At 41.8% G+C, this 14,409-nt stretch overlaps 1 protein-coding gene across 11 annotated transcripts in view; it reads left to right on the top strand.

Moving 5' to 3' along the window:
• Positions 1 to 14,409, top strand: part of ZNF185 (zinc finger protein 185 with LIM domain) — a 209,575-nt gene that overhangs the window by 55,753 nt on the left and 139,413 nt on the right. For all 11 annotated transcript variants that reach the window (XM_030209148.1, XM_030209154.1, XM_030209156.1 and 8 more), the window contains 5 exons: positions 719 to 790; positions 1,731 to 1,799; positions 5,261 to 5,290; positions 9,511 to 9,585; positions 13,938 to 14,024. In XM_030209148.1, coding sequence (XP_030065008.1) covers positions 719 to 790; positions 1,731 to 1,799; positions 5,261 to 5,290; positions 9,511 to 9,585; positions 13,938 to 14,024 — 333 coding nt within the window. The remainder of the gene's footprint in view (positions 1 to 718; positions 791 to 1,730; positions 1,800 to 5,260; positions 5,291 to 9,510; positions 9,586 to 13,937; positions 14,025 to 14,409) is intronic.

Consider the following 14,409-nt stretch of genomic DNA (forward strand, 5'->3'; position numbering starts at 1 on the left):
AACTAAAAACCCACCTGTTCCAAAAGGCTTACCCCCCCACCCCCGACCCAACTTAAATGCCTGAAATCAGTGACACTACAACACCACAGTTCTTATTGATCACCAAACAATCTCATCTGTTCTTGCTATCCTCTATATGGCCCCACCACGTGTTCCTTCATGTGGTCCCTACCCTTCCTACCTCAACTTATCCATTATCTGTATTTGTTTTACTCCAGAGTCTATTAACACCTCTCCGGTATCATGTAAGCCACATTGAGCCTGCAAATAGGTGGGAAAATGTGGGGTACAAATTTAACAAATAAATAAATAAAATGCCTTTTCTAAATCAGCAGAGTGATTTAAAATAAAGGCACTGAGATTACCAATTTAACCTTGTCTACCTTTTCCCAAGTTTAAAGCAATTTCCCAGTAGGTAAAATACTCACCAGTGAAGTGAAGTTTTCTTCCTCTCTGGAAATCCTCTCACAGTGCCTCTCTTATGGTCTTTTGTTGTTTTGATCCTTGCCTCTTTTAAATAAATTTTGGCTGCATTAATTACTATACACCAGAATTTATTTTAATTATTAATTGTTAGTTTCCTGGATATTGTAATTTAGTGTGTACTCTATCCCTTTTCAACAAAATAAATCCTTCCATTTTATCATATTTATAGGATGCAGTGTACTGTCCATGTTGTATATAATTAAAGTTATACTTATTTTCCATTTTCCTCTAGAGAGCCATTCTGGAACACTGAAGAGAATGACAGATTTTCCTCAACATCAACCTCTCCTCTCAAAAGTAGCAGGTAAATCTGAGTTAGGCTTCTAAGTGGTTCCAGGTCACAAAAGACTCGTTTTGGTGCCCACATATTAAGATGAGTGGCAGACAAAGGGGGACCTTGGGTAAACTAGCCCCATTTTTGATTTTGGCCCAGCAGAACAAGACTTATTGGGCATCACGAGGCTTATCTAGGGTATGGGCATCAAGAGGGGGTTTGCACACAAGAGGGTTTTTTTTAGAATTCTAGTAGGGATGAGGGTTTATGGAAAGGGTTGTATTTTCCTCAAGGCTTATTTTGTAAACAAAAAGGAAATGGAATTGTGGGGAAGGGGTCAGGCAGGACAGAGTGAGGAGAAACTGGAGAATGGCTAGATTATACATCAGAATTATTGTTCTCTGATCTGCTCCATAGTCACCCCTTTCCCTCCTCTACATACTGTCTGGAAGGGAGGGGCTAGAAGAGAACAGGTAGCTAAACTGCAATTAAGCCCTGGTTTTCCTGATCAAGATTAAGGAGTTCTGCTTGTGATGGGGTAAAGGAAACTCATAGTTAGCTATCCTTTTCTCTGTGAAGGCCAGGTGCCACTAATTCACTGCTGGTTGGTAATATACATTTTACTGCTACTGGTAACAAGCATGCATTACCCAGTAAAGGAACCTGGGTTCTTCTGATGGCAGGATTTACTAAGGACTTATTGCCCTTTAGTAAAATCCATATTGATAGGTGAGGTGAAGAATAAAGGACATTAAAAATGCACACTCAAACACATTTTAATGCACTTCAGTCAATAGGTCCTTTTACGAGCAGGAATAAAAACTCCACAACCAGGTATAGCATACTAATTATCTGGAGCTATTTGATAACCTTATACAATCTATATTTTTAAAATATGGATTTCCAATTATTTTGTGAATGTATGGATCCACAAGTGGATAATATTAATTATGTCTTATCATTTTCCTAGGGATTCACCAGCTAAATCTGAGAATGATAAAGCAGCCCCATCACCTCCTGCTCAAAACAACACCAGCAGGTAGCTGCATCTTTATTTTTTTTTCTCTTTTCCCTATCTTTTAGGCTTTGGGTTCTCACATGTTCTTTGATCATCTGATGCACCTGCTTAACATTATAGAGAGCAATATTCAAAAATTATTTACCTATGTAGATAGCAATTTATATTGGTAAAAGTGCTATTTGAAAATTGTCCACCCTTTGTGCAGGTAAAAGTACCCACAGACCCCTGAATTCTCTATATGATACCCAATAATGGGGCATCAATCCAAGACGTGCCAATTAGTGTCAATAATTGGGTGCTACTGGGCACTATTTGGCTCCAGTTTGAATTTGGGTGCATATCTTGCTATTGGCTATTCTATAACAATGTGCACCCAAATCCTATAGCACAGGTCAGGGGAGTTCCTATTGTGCACCATGTTATAAAATACCGGCGATACGTGCCCAAATTGGACACCGGGAATTACACCTGGCTTTAACAAGTGTAAGTCCTGGCAACCAAGTTTGGGCACTGATACCGCCACTCAGTGCTAATTACATAATAACATAGTAGATGACGGCAGAAAAAGACCTGCACGGTCCATGTAGTCTGCCCACGATAAACTCATATGTGTATACCTTACCTTGATTGGTATCTGTCTTTTTCAGGGCACAGACCGTATAAGTCTGTCCAGCAGTATTTCCCGCCTCCCAACCACCAGTCCCGCCTCCCATCACCGGCTCTGGCACAGTCCCCGTATAAGTCTGCCCTCCCGTATCCTAGCCTCTCAACCACCAACCCCTCTTCCCCCTGCCACCCAATTTCAGCTAAGCTTCTGTGGATCCATTCCTTCTGCACAGGATTCCTTTATGCCTATCCCACGCATGTTTGAATTCCGTTACCGTTTTCATGTCCACCACCTCCCGCGGGAGGGCATTCCAAGCGTTCACCACCCTCTCCGTGAAGAAATACTTTCTGACATCTTTCCTGAGTCTGCCCCCCTTCAATCTCATTTCATGTCCTCTCGTTCTACCGCCTTTAATTCTTTAATGGGTGCTCATATTTCAGGGGTCCTTTTACTAAGGTGCACCGAAAAATGGCTTGCACTGGTGTAGACATGTGTATTGGACGCACGCAGGTCCATTTTTCAGCGCACCTGCAAAAAAGAGCTTTTTTTGGCCGAAAATGGACATGTGGCAAAATTTAAATTGGCATGCGTCCATTTTGGGCCTGAGACCTTACCGCCACCCATTGACCTAGCAGTAAGGTCTCACGCATTAACCGGACGGTAATAGTCTACGCATGATCAATGCCAATCACTGCCCGGTTAGCGCTGTGTGCCGGAAATTTTCCAGCACGCTTAGTGGACACACGTAAAAAATGAAATTACCGTCAGGGCCACGCGGTAGCCAGGGAGTAGTTCAAAATTGACACACATAGGACATGCGTACGCACCTACACGGCTTAGTAAAAGGGCCCCTCAGTGCCTATTATAGAATAGCATTGAGCGCCAATTTTTTTCAGCTACATTTTTTGAGTGCCATTTACCGAATCTAGCCCCATTGTTCCACAGCGTGCATAATTTTATCTACCTTCAGCTGAGATGTTCCCGGGGGAAAGGATTGCTACAATGCTCAATACTATATAGTTTGTAAAAGTTACATGTATTGCTTTGTTTGGAAAAAGTACTTGTACAAAGGAGGTGCAAGTGTGTGTGAGTACTTTTTCCCTGGCCAATTTTCATTCACTTTCAAAAACCGGAGGGGTAAAAGATACATGTGGACTTTGCAGCAACGTGGGCAGTTTGAAACTTGCCTTCATACTGTGTTCATTGTACCCTCATACTGTGTCCATTGTATTATTCAGAGCTTGGACTCTGCATATGCATATTGGGGGAAATTTAAGCAGCCAAAAGGTCTTTAAGTATGCTTATAGAAATTTTTCAAAAGTGTTTGCACCTCTTTTTTCTCTGCAGGTGGAGAAAAGGGGGGGGGGGGGACGTGTTTATGTGGTGATTTGAATGTCTCTTTTTAATGCAGCTGAAAGCACTCACTTTGTTCATACTTTTCAGCAGTTCTGAGATGGGCATCTTTGAAACAGAATAATTTATCCATATCCTTCTCATGTTTTCCCACATAGACACCCAATATTGTTTTCACATAAGGAAAAAAAGTAATATGATGGGGGGAGTTGCATTAAAAATAATGATATAGTCAAGAGGATAATTTGTAACAAGTCAAATAGGGGGTCTTTTACTAAGCCATGGTAGCGTTCTTAGATTGCGGTAGAAATGGGCGTCTCAGAGTTTACCACCAGCTGATTTCTACCGCGAGCTAAAAACACTACCGTGGCATAGTAAAAGACCTCCTTAGCTTGTGCAGCAGTTATCTATGTAAGTTCCACCTGTTTTCAAAGGGAAAGTGGATGCTTTCTTTCACTTTGAAAATTACTCCACCAAAATTATTATGTTCTTGACATACTGTCTTTCTGTAGTACAACCAAAGGATTTACATCTTACGTACAGGTACTTTTTCTGTCTCAAGAGAGCTCACAGTCTAAATTTTGTACCTGGGACAATGGAGGGTTATGTGACTTGCCCAGGGTCACAAGGAGCTACAGTGGAAATTGAGCCCATTAGGCTACTCCTCCACCCTGTACATGCACAAGCCCAAACTCCACCCCACTCTGCTTCTGCTAGCTATGAGTAAACTTATGCACAAAATGGCAGCATGTGCATAATTTTCAAATTATGTCCCAGGAATTCAGTTCTCTTATTCAATGCCCTAATCACTCTCCCCATAGAGGAATAGGTTTGGGAGTGCTAATTTTCTGCTGGAATCTTCAGGCATTGTGGCAAATTGCTTCCATTTACCACTGCAGCCAGCATAAAAGGTATTTAAATTCTGTTGTCAACATTTCTTTCATAGTATTTGAATTATTCATGAATATTCAGCGTTGCTATCTGTTTAGCAAGCGACACTGAATATTCTGGTAGAGCAGCAAGTGCCACCTCTATCTTTATAGTGGCAATATGCACACTGCGAACCAGACAGCTAAGTGGAATAATTTAGGACAGCAAATTTTCTGGTCCTACTTTATCTAGGTAATTATCCCTATAATGGTCTAAATATTGCCACTCTCAGAATAACGGCCAGCTCTGTTCACACTGTACTTCAGCGCTATCTGGATAGTGCCAAAGTTTATTGAACCTTGAACCTCGTCTGTAAGGATATTCAGCGGTAGTTTCCAGGTGGTGCCACTCAATATACACAGCTAGCACCAGCTAAGGCATTTATCCAGATAATGGCTGCCTTTGTTTAGATAAATACCTTTAAATATTAGGCCTTTTAATTTTTAGACAGTCACCATTGAATTTTGATCTCAGACAACAACTCTGACTATCCAAGACTGAGATAAATGTTAAGGCAAGTTATTATCAGACCTTCCTGTTGGGTTAAGTTCACAAATTGATAACTCACCATTTTCTGTTTATCAAATAGGCCTACCTCGTCTTCAGGATACATCATCAGGTGAGTGCTATATGCAGAGTCTGACTTTAACTTTCATGCAAGATGACTTGTGGTGGGTAAAGAGGGATCTGGATTGCAAGACCAGTGCTCTAACCACTAGGCCACTCCTCCACTCCACTCTATATAGAATCCGGGGGGTTAGTGTCTCCCTTTTAAGGGATGGTAAGTGTAATGTGCTAGCTGGTTAAGGCTTTCATGCCCACTTCAGAGGCAGGTATTGGACTGCCGAAACACAGTTCAGTGTCAGATCTGACAGAGTATGTCTGCTATTTCATAATTTTGATACACAATAAATTTTGTATATACATTTTATGACTTTTGCCTTGGGCATCTTTGTTGAAGTCTATTGGTCCTGCCCTATTTTTTTGTTGTTGTTGTTGTGTTCTTACTTTCGTAAAGAATTTGCCTTTTTTAATCTCGTTTTCTTCACTCTCTGCCCATGCCATGCCCCCTGACAAAAAAGGTTCTGAAAAATTTAGTAATGCGGTAGCCTGTTTCCACATGTTAACTGTGTGTTAAGAGGCCAATTCCATAAATGACAGTAAAAGTTAAGCAGTCAAAATCTAAGTGCTAAGCTAATATTCCATAATGGCAAATTTGTGCACCCAATCCATTATAGAATACTAGTGTAAATCAGGAATTAGGCACCAAAATTTAAGCAGGACTACTTATAGCTGTTCTATGGAAGGTGTAAATGGGTGTGCCTAAATGCAGCAGTTAAGTGCCTAACTGACAACATTCAGTAAAGCACACGCTAAGGAGCCTTTTTACTAAGCAGCGGTAAGCCCAACATGAGCGTATTGTGCGCCAGTCTGGAATTACCACTGGGCTACCACAGGAGCCTGGTGGTAGATCCCACCCCTTGCATGCTCCATTTCTGGCACTACGAAAATATGATCGATTTTTCTAGTGCCAGAACTTAACCCAGCAGTAATTGGGCCATTACTACCAGGTTAGCACAGGAGCCTTTACCACAATCTCAATGGGTGGCAGTAAGGGCTCCCCTCCCAAAATAGCTGTGAGGAAGGTGTTTCACTTACCACACGCCATTTCTTTCCTCAAAAAAGACAGCCTTGTACCCGCTGTGGTAAAAGGGGGCCTCAGTATGTGTGAAAAACATGCGCTGATGCCAGCACAGGCCCCCTTTTACCACAGCTTAGTAAAAGGGCCTCTTAAATAGTTGGATCGCTCATGGTCCACCTATGCCTCTCCCATGTGATTATCCCCTGTGCAGTTATGTGCTAGAACGCTTAGGTGCTAAGTTATAAAATAGTACTTGTACACTTAGGGGGGGATGGGCCTGGGTCCGCCTGCCTTAAGTGCACTGCGGTACCCACTAAAAGTACTCCAGGGACCTGCAACACACAGGCCTCTAGGACTTGTTGCTGCTGTGTAACCTTGGCACACCAGTTGAGACCTGAAGACTAATCTCTTTGAAAAAGTCCTTTATTTGAATAAGCACATTTACTCACAGTTAACTGCAGATCATAGGTTGTGCCCCACTGGCAAAGAGTCTCCCTGGTACTGAGATTAGCAGTAGGTCAGAGATGGCAGAATGGTGTACAATGCCCTCTTTCAGCAACATTCAAGGTAATAACTAAGTTCTCTAACATGGGAAACACATGAAAGGGATCTAAAACTGGCTGACAAAAATGGCCACTACCTCATGGACTACCGGAAACAAAACTGGACACACTCTGACCCAGTTAGCAGGGGAAAAAGCACCATGGGAGTAGAGGCCACTACCCTACACCCACCACAATGCATTGCTGATGTGACTCTGCAGTGCACCTAACAGAAAAGGTGTCACACTCACCCGAGAGCCACATCACAACCAGGGAAAGGCTGTCAGAGGATAGAACACATTCTGCTGTCATGGAGGTGGGTACGGCATTTGAGGCTGGCATACAGGCTGGTAAAAAAGGTTTTTAGTTTTATTGTTTTACTGTGGGAGGGGGTTGGTGACCACTGGGGGAGTACAGGGAGGTCATCCCCGATTCCCTCCAGTGGTCATCTGGTCAGTTGGGGCACCTTTTTGAGGCTTGGTCGTGAAAATTAAAGGACCAAGTAAACCCGGCGAAATACTGCTGAACGCCGCTTTTTTCTTTTCCATTATCCGCGAAAGCCAGCCATCTGGTAGCCAAGCCCATGCCCGCCCATGTCCCGCCTTCGCTACGCCGCCAACACGCCCCCTTGAACTTTCGCCGGCAAGGCGACGGGAAAGCGGCGATGCTGTCAAAAAAGCCGCTTTGAATTATACCGATTTGGCCGCTTTTGGGAGATCGCCGGCCATCTCCCGATTTATGGCCGGCGATCACTTTCGAAAATAAGCTTGATAGGTGCCTAACTGCCACTTCATCCACATTTTGGTGTTAAACTTCTGTTTGAGTGCCAAACTTTTGGCACCTGATTGGCACTTAACTTTTGGCATACTATATAGAATTAGAGGGTGAGTGCTTAACACACTTTAGTAAAAGAGCCCCAAAGTTTGCAAGTGTGTGCATTCACATATTTTATTATCATTATTATTTGTTGCATTTGTATCCCACATTTTCCCACCTTTTGCAGGCTCAATGTGGCTTACATATAACCGTTAACAGCGTTAGCCGATTACGGTCTTAACAAATACAAGGTATGAATGAATACAAAGTGATATTGTGGTAGAATGAGGTACATGTATGGTAGGTACAGTTGGGGGGAACTTAGAGAGGGAAAGCATGCATATATAATCAATATGCATGCTTATGTACTCCATCCATACTTCACTCAGGCTTTGGCCCCACTAGCAAATTGTTATACACAAATGTGGCCACATACAGGCAAAAAAAATACTTATTAACATTACCCCCAATAAAATACAAAATAAACTATTAATTGTAGTGAGAAGTAGACATGCAGCAATAAAAATGTGTTTTCCTATGACACAGCAAAAAGGTACTCAGCATAAACATGCCAAAAATAGAATTAATGAGCCTAGTTGACTGTTAACATGCTTAGGATAAACAGAGGATTAAAGCAGCCTGTAGGAAATAGGAAAGGTTGGGAAACATAACTGAGATCTCATATGCAGTGTATTTGTACCTCCTGCACTATGATAATAAGTACTGTGAACATTTCTTCTAGGGCAGGGGCGTAGCTAGGTGGGGCCACTGGGCCATAGACCCCCGCAGATTTAGCCCTGGCACCCCTGCTTTCACACACACCCCCACGCCGCCGACCCTCCCCCGCCGCCGTCAGGTACCTTTGCTGGCGGGGTTCCCAAACCCCACCAGCTGAAGTCCTCTTCAGCGCCGGTCTCTGGCGTGTTGCTGATCTGGATTCTGTTTCTGTGAGTCCTGACGTCCTGCATGTAGCGTCAACTTTCCCAGTTTTAGTAGATCCATTTTAGGCCAGTTCTAGATCTCTGATAACCCTCTCCCAATATATCATTGGATGGACCTGCAGCACTGATTTCAGTGGGTGGAATCAGGCACTACAAATATCATATAGCTTTAGGATGTAAGATCAAAACCAGGACTGACTTAAAATGACCATATTAGAACTGGATAAATTGGCAGCCAATCATTGATAGAAATGAATTAAAAGTATTCAAGGTGGAAAAAAATGCTACAGAAACCCAAAAGCATTATATTACCCTGATCTTCAGCACCGCCATCAGGTAAGTCAAAAATCATAGGCCCCTGTTTACTAAGCTGCACTAAGGTTTTGCGGTTAATATGTGGTATTAGCCAAAATTAACGTAAGGTAGCTGCAAATCCTCTGTTGGATGCATTCCCAGCTTTTAGAGGAAGGTAGCCATGTAAAGTCTCTAAGCATGCAACACATTTAGCCACACTAATTAATCTGGCATTAATTGCTCTACATTATCTGCCACATTAGCAGTTAGTACATGGTAATGACCTCCATAATAACTGTAAGGCATAGTTCCTGCTCAGTCCCTGCCCGTTCCATGTACCTTTTCACGTTAACTGTTGAACATGGAATTAATGCCTACTAACAATTAACGCTCAGCACTGTTAATAGATGTCCATTCCTACATTAAACGGCTATTGGGACTTAGGAAATAAATGCCTTAATGATTGTGGTTAATGAATAACTGAAAATCAGGATTTTTATGCATTGTAACCTTATCTGAGATTTCTTTGATCTCTAACTCCATCTTGATTCAAGATCTAAAAATGATAAAAAAAGTAACAACCCTTTATCTCTTTTTCTTGCAGAGGCGTGTACACCAAAACTATTGACTCATCCAGCAAAGGCTGTCAGCCCATACCTGGTCATGGATATCAAAATAGGTGTGTGTATGACCTCAGCTTTATAGTTCAGAAATTATAAAATGTGATGACAGATAAGGAAGGGTTTGTCTTTTTGCAAACAATACGAAAGGGTGGAAACATTGCAGGGGCTGAGGTATCTGAATACTTAAAAGCTGGTATCATGTGCAGGCCCTTGTCCAAGTGGAGTTACTGCAGTGAGTCTGGGCTCAGGAACCTCATGGTAGCTCTATTCCAGTTGTTTTCTGAATTTTCATTGATTCATTTTGAGTTGACAACAATCTGGTTCTTTGTAAGTGTATAACTTATTGTATGTAATAGACAAAGTGATAAAGGTGATTATACACATTCATATTTTTAGTCTTCTTGTGTCTTTATAGAAACAAAAGGACTAGGGTTACCATATGGCTCCAGAAACAGGAGGACAGATTGAGCCAGTCTGGGTTTTACTTCCATTGCTCTCAATGGAAGCAAAACCCTGACTGGATCAATGTGTTCTCCTTTTTCTGGAGCCATATGGTAACCCTAAAAAGGATATCCCAAACATAAAAGCGGAAGAGTATAATATTTAAAATGATTTAACAGGGTAGGAAAGCTCCTGCCCAGCTAAATCCAGCTTGCTGGCATCAGAGCACATATTCACCAGCACTTAACAGTCTATTGCTGCTGACTATGTGCTCTGATATCAGAATGGTCTGAGAGTGGAGTCCGGGCATAGCTGGGACCAAGGAGGTTTGATAACAGGAGATGGCATGATGTCACAAGACAGAAGTTGTTCTTCACCCACTCCATCCAAGGAGGTTTTAATTCTCCTCAATGCAGCTGCCACCATTTTGGTGCACCCAAAACAATTAAATTGATAGGGTGACAAGCTCCGCCTACTGGCTTCAGCCCATATAATGGACCAGATAGGCTCATGCCACATCTTGTTATCAAACCATCTTGGCTGGGATTTACCCAGTTAACAAAGTCATATTTGGGACTAGATTCTATAAAGTACACCTTAATTTAGGTGTACATTATAGAATAAGCCAAAATTTCCATGCAGTTTATAGAATACGCCAAGTACCGGTCCATTCGACTAAATTTAGTCACAGACAATTACGCCAAGTAAAAGCTGGTGTAAATGCTGATACCTAAATTAGGTGCAGAGCAAGTGCATTCTATAACAACATGCATAGATTTTAGATACGCCCATGACCTACCCATTCCATGCCCTCTTTTCAACTATGTGATTTAGAATTTATATGCATCACGTTACAGAATACGCTTAGCAAGTAGTGTGCATAAATTCTAATTAATGCCAATTAGTGCTGATAATTGGTTGTTAACATCTAATTATCAGCACTGATTAGCTTGCTAACCAATTAGATTCTGCACATTGTAACAGAATATGCTTCAATTTCCAGGTGGAAATCTCAACGCGATATATAGAATCCCAGGGCTTATGACCAAAAGTAGTAGTTGTACCTTTTGTTACCTAAGACGTAAATGAAATAAGTAAGATTAGAGAGGTTACTAATGGACTCATTTTCAAAACAGAAAAATGTCTAAAAAGTGGCATAAAACAGAATTTGGACGTTTTTCTCACAAAAACGTCCAAATCAATATTTTCGAAACATATTTTTAGATGTTCTTCTTTGAAGTCCATCAGAAGTGCATCCAAACCTCAAGGGGGCATATCAGGGGCATGTTCAGGGCGGGACTTGGACATTCCTGAGACAGAGGTTTTTCAGCCATAATGGAAGAAAATAAAAATATACAGGACTAAAACTAAGATGTTTTGAGCTAGACCTGTTTTTATAACCAATAAGACACAAAAAGGTGCCCTAAACAGCCAGATGACCACTGGAGGGAATCAGGGATGACTTCCCCTTATTCTCCCCGTGGTCAGTAACCTCCTCCCACCCCACAAACATTACTTGCCAGCCTCTGTGCTAGCCTCAGATGTTATACTCAGGTCCATTAGAATAGCATGCAGGTCCCTGGAGTAGTCAAGTGGTGGGTGCAGTGCACTACAGACAGGTGGATCCAAGCTTCTACCTCCCCCTATCTGTTACACTTGTGGAGGAAACTGTGAGCCTTCCAAAACTCACTAGAAACCCACTGTACCCACATATAGGTGCCCCCTTCACTTGTAAGGGCTATGGTAGTGGTGTACAATTGGAGGTAGTGGGTTTTGGGTGGGTTTTGGGGGGCTCAGCAGACAAGGTAAAGGAGCAATGGTCAGATGTGTACCTGGGAGCATTTTATGAAGTCCACTGCAGTGCCTCCTAGGGTGCCCTATTGCTTTCCTGGGATGTCAGGGGGACCAGTCTACTAAAAATGCTGGCTCCTCCTACATCCCAATGGCTTGGTTTTGTGCGTTTTGCACTTGGATGTTGTTGGGTTTTTTTTAATGGACCAAAAAATAAAACATCCAAATCACAAAACCTTCTATTTTCGAAAACAAAAGATAGACATTTTTCTTTTTTGAAAATGGCCTTCTTTGCTATTCGGATTTTGGACGTTTTTTGCAAAACGTCCAAAGTCGGACTTAGACATCATATCAGAAATGCCCCTCTAAGCCACTTACAAAGGAATTAGTTATAAATAACTGTTAGTTGCTTTTGAACATTGATCCTATCTGTCAAGCAGGGTCAATGCATAGAACTTGCATTAAATGCAAGCTGACATGCACTAAAATTCAAACCCAACTAACTCAAAAATGTTAGTTCGATGAAGTTCATTAAAACTGATTTGACTAAACAAATTTAGATTTAGGTTCCAGAAAACTTCATTTTGCCAGGCAATAATGCTTGCTGAAAGAAGCTATCTCTGCTATAATTTGGAACTGATCATGAGTGGTTCACACAGTTCCTATGTCAGCTCTGTTCTATGAAAACATGCATTTGCTCAGGGCAATAGAATTTGTGAGAAAAGGGGGAAGGGAGTACTTTTGCCCACCCACTCCAGCCTGTAATAGCCAGGGTAGGTACTGCATATTATTCAATACTGTCAAAAGATACTGAGGAGGGGGGAGTTATCAACAAGGGCTACTGTTAAGACATATTATTTTACTGTTAACCCCAGTAATTAGTAACTGGGGGCCTGTTTACAAAGGTGCGCTAGTGTTTTTAGCTAGTGTTAGCGCATTATAATTTTTAGCATATGCTAAAAACTCTAGCCTGCCTACAGCGCGGCTTAGTAAACAGGGCCCTAGGTCTCATTGCATAAAATGGGACCTATGCTAAAATAGGATTAGTTAGTGGTAGTATAACTGGTCTTAGCTAGTCCTCAATGCAAATATCCCAGAGTATTATGCAATCATTCTTAGAAGTGATGTTATGCAATAAGAGAGAGAGAGGGAGAATTCATTAGCAATTGTTCAGCAATTCAAACACATCCATGGACATGGCTTTTTCTTCCATATCTTTTCCACTAAGAAGGAAAATGTCATGCCATTATCTGAACAGCAAAACTCACTGATGTTATGCAACGTTTGCTGTTGCTTTGAGAGTTGTACACTGTTACTTGCTGCTGTAGTCAAACTGTCTTTATTGTGTAGAAATGCTGGGGGTGGGGGGTTATCATATACTGAGAGGAAACTTAGCTCTAGTTAAAATCTCAAATAAGGATTTTAGATTTCCAAAATCAGCTTTTAAAAAATTGTTCCTTTTATATTTCAACGGTTTTTATTGATGACAAGTCATAAATCACAATTTCTCCTCTGCACAACAATTTCAAACCAATCTTACAGTTCTCAAGGCTGGAACATAGCAAAAAATATTGACAGTCCTCAAACTTTTATAATTTTAACCCCGCCCCCCCCCCCCCACCCCCGTGTTTTATTTTGCCTTTATGTTTGAATCTATTTATTAAACTTTCCAAAATATAAAGTAGGTGCAACAACAATCCAAATGAAAGCCTATTACAGAGGGAATAAGACAATTCAAGATAATACATCACAAAGGGCAAAGGGCCTTGTGTCTGATAGCCCTTCACCAATAGTCCCCTCCTCTGTTAAGGACACTTTTATATACGCACAGTGTATCTGATCCATTCTTACATTCCCTGCACCCATTAGACTTTAAATTCCTTTTTGCCTTATTGTTCCCCCTCTCCCCCCCTCCCTCCTTCCTCCCTCCCTGACCCTTCCCCCCACCCTCACCTCCCCACTGCCCTCCCTCCCGCTCTCCTTCTAATGAACAAAGCTAAACTGGGAGTATCCTCAAGAGCCTCTAACAGATCTCCGAAATTGTTTCTTTTAATTGGGGAATTGTGATTTCTGTTGGACTTCCTACAATATTGGATTATTGTTTAATGTTCAAAATTTAAATCTTCACTTAATTTTGAGAGGAGGTGAAATAACTACGCCCTTTTACTATTTTCAGTTACAACTTTAAGACCAAAAGTGCTAGTCTCCCTCGAGTGCCAACTGCTTCTGGATATAAGATGACAACAGAGGATTACAAGAAACTGTGAGTTCTGACAAGAAAACTGTTCTTCTCCTATCGAAATCCACTTCTTTTTCTATTTGTCATCTCTTCAATCCTGTTCTGCTTCACCATAGGCGCCCGGTATAAGAGGCTTGGACAGGCTAAGCCTCCCCTGCTGTGCTCTGAGGGGTTTAAATTGTTGATTTACCTCCATCCTCACAGCAGGAGCTGCAGTGGAAGCCCTCTAGCCTTGTCCAGTTGTAGAAATTGGTTTATGGTTTGTTTACCTTACTGCTGGGGGAGGGGGGGTTGGCTGGAGGTGTCCTGGATTGCCAGGGAGATATTTAACGAGGATGACTTCCTGACCTGCACTGAGGACAGATAGCAGCAGAATCATACTGGGCCAGCATGATCAGAAAAACTCACC

The sequence above is a fragment of the Microcaecilia unicolor genome, chromosome 7 (assembly GCF_901765095.1).
Source record: "Microcaecilia unicolor chromosome 7, aMicUni1.1, whole genome shotgun sequence".
NCBI classification, from domain to species: Eukaryota; Metazoa; Chordata; class Amphibia; order Gymnophiona; family Siphonopidae; genus Microcaecilia; species Microcaecilia unicolor.